The 2,793-nt window shown below is 50.9% G+C and overlaps 1 protein-coding gene across 1 annotated transcript; it reads left to right on the forward strand.

Moving 5' to 3' along the window:
• The first annotated feature begins 337 nt into the window (after window positions 1-337).
• LOC123576176 (proline-rich protein 23A-like) lies at window positions 338-1,889 on the forward strand. The gene has a single exon (XM_045437124.1). It carries the CDS (start codon window positions 508-510, stop codon window positions 1,258-1,260), a length of 753 nt encoding a protein of 250 aa, XP_045293080.1. The 5' UTR covers window positions 338-507; the 3' UTR covers window positions 1,261-1,889.
• Window positions 1,890-2,793: the final 904 nt, after the last annotated feature.

Genomic DNA, 2,793 nt, shown 5'->3' on the forward strand with positions numbered 1-2,793 from the left:
AGGTCGTCCTTATTTGGGATCCACTCAAGGAAGGTCAAGATCTTGACACTGGAAGCCAGCCCCTAGAGTGGCATCATTGTTCTGCCTCCTAGTGGCCTATAAAAGTATCTCTTTACGCAAAGCTTCGGCTACCGGGCTGCACAGATACCGCGAATTCTAAGGGGCGAAGCCTCCGTGGGGGCGGGGCTTAGCGTGACATTTTGCGACTTTGGTTCCGCCGGCGTCACTTGCAATATCATTGGCGCAAATCCGTCCGTGTGAGGAGCCTGGGATTCCAACGCCTAAGGCCAAGCCCTGCGCCGCGTGCTGCGCCACGAGAACCTGGACTGAGGGTCTCCCGGGAGGCGCCCCCAGAACTCCCGGGCACTCACTCTGCGTCGCGCCGTGCCGCGCCCCGCCGCGCCTCGCCGCCTCACCTGTCGTCGAGACCTGTCACTGCGTGCAGGACCCAGCCCCTCACGCCCTCCGCCAGGCCCCGGCAGCGCCACCCGCAGCGCCGTCCAGGTGATGGGCAGCCGGCCCCGCAGCCCCAGCGCCTACCCTGCGCCCTGTCCCGGACCGTCGACCGGAGGACCCGGCCCCGCCAAGCGCAGCCGAACCGAGGAGCTTGCAGGCCTGGAAGGCCTGGAGGGGCCCCCGGCCGCCGGCGCCCTCACCTCGGTGGTGGTTCTGGCCGAGGGCTGTGCCCTGCAAGTGCCCCTGGACGACGTCGACCTGGTGCTGGAGCCCGAGCCCACGTCGGTCCTGCAAGTGTCTGTCGGAGAGCTCACCCTGCTGCTGGTCCCCGAGGCCCTCCTGCGCTCAGGAGAGCAGGGCCACTCGCTTGTCGGCCTGGAACCCGGCGCTTTCCTGGGCGCGCCCGGGCACGACGTCGCCGTCGAGCAAGGATTCTTCTGTGCATCTGTCCCACAGATGGCCCCCCAAGAAGAGGCCTATGAGGAAGACGCGGACCCCGCGTTCCTGTCGCCTCGGATGGACCCTGCAGCCGGCTCCGTCGCTGGGCTCCGCCCCTGCGCGGGAAGCGTGACCACCCCCTACCCTGTGGGCCAGGTATCAGAGCCCTGGTCTTGGGCCCCCACTCCTAGTCCAGAGAGACGCTCTTCTTTCCGCTACTTCAACCTGGACGTCCACCTTCTGGAGCCCTTCCCCAACTCGCCACTCCAACCTCTCCCTCCCTCTCCGAGTCCGGGTCCCCACGCGCGCCCCCAGCGCCCTCCGGGTCCTTCTCGCAAGGCCCGGAGACGGCTGTTCCAGGAATGAACTGAACCCACACCCCCTAGCCACCTGGTAGAGACCTTAAAAGAGTCTTTTAAGAGCGCTGTGTGTACTTTGCACAACCTGCAAGAATCACCAAGCATGAATAATGGACAGATGCTCTTTTGATGGAAGCTGCATTGCAAAATTGTGGATCAATGGTGGTGGAACAAAACATCTGGAAGGAAGTCACAGAAGCAAAGAAATGCTGTTTTACGTACAGTGTACTTTTAGACATCTGACATGCTGCTTAGGTTGTTTTCTCTATAAATGTTGCCCTTAAGTAGCTGCATTCTCCCTAGTTTTGCTTCAAACCTCAACTTCAGCACTTTTTCTAAAAACCCATCCTTTCCACAGCACTCTACCACAGCACCTCTTCTTTCCAAATTAGAGTAATTACTTTTGTTTTGTTTTGGTTTTTGCCTAATGTATTTTGGCCCTAGTGTGCATGCTAGTTTATGACAACTTTGCCATTTTGACCTCTCAGTGGCTGTAGACGCTTTTGGAGAATCTAACAAATAGGTGTATGTGGACAAATGTTTGTTGGCTACAAACACACAGAATGAGGAGCGATGATATGTGCCCTCCTTTTTTTATGAGAAGGCTATCAAATGGTTTAACTCTATTGCTAGGTTCGGGGGGGGGGGTTCCCCAAAGGAACCAACTCTTTTCCATTCTTCCCATATATTTTTCATATAATTCTCCTGTGCTGGAAAAGTTTAAGGACTATAAACTTTGTGTTGATAGTTCTAAGATCCTGAATATATTTTGTACGTTATTCCTGGCATATAGAAATAATTTGTTATGTTGATCTGGTGTCCAGAAAAATGATTTCATTTCTTTAATGGCCTATCTATAGATGTTTTACTTAACTAATAAAGACAATAATATCTCCAAAACAATGAGAATATTATCTCTTTTTTTTGACAAGTCTCTTACATGTTATTTTTCCTTAATTTTTTTTATTGGATGTTACTCCAAGTCCAGGTTGAATAGTGTCGTTGACGGGGGCATCCCTATCTTGCCCCTTGTATTGATGCAAGTGCTTCTAAATTTTACCATAAAGCCTGATTTTTTTTTTTCCCTGGGAATAGTTGGTAGATAACCCTTATCCTGTTGAAGACGTTAGTTTTCAGTCTTTCTAGTCATGAACAATCTTGGGATTTTTGTCTTGTCTGTTTTGACAGACTACAAAGGCTTTCTCAAATTATTGTAAATGTTGGCATTTAATTGTGTATATACATAAAATAGCTGCATGGAACCTTTGGGTCACAGAGTAGCTACAGAAACCTGCCACAGACGAAATGAGACCAAGCTTGGGGCTTCAGGGATTTTAAAAATTGGATGCCCTCCTGAGGCCTTGAGAAGAAAAGGTGGAAGGGGAAAAGCAGTAACTGCTGGGTCACATTAAGAGTTTTTTAAATGTTAAATTTTAACACAAACTCTTCTGTATGTGTAGATGACTTCTGTACTTTCTTTTTTAATCTATTGGTGTGGTGATGTCTTATCATTTTTCTTATCATTTTTCTGTCACTGGTG

This window comes from Leopardus geoffroyi, chromosome C2 (assembly GCF_018350155.1).
Source record: "Leopardus geoffroyi isolate Oge1 chromosome C2, O.geoffroyi_Oge1_pat1.0, whole genome shotgun sequence".
Classification (NCBI taxonomy): Eukaryota; Metazoa; Chordata; class Mammalia; order Carnivora; family Felidae; genus Leopardus; species Leopardus geoffroyi.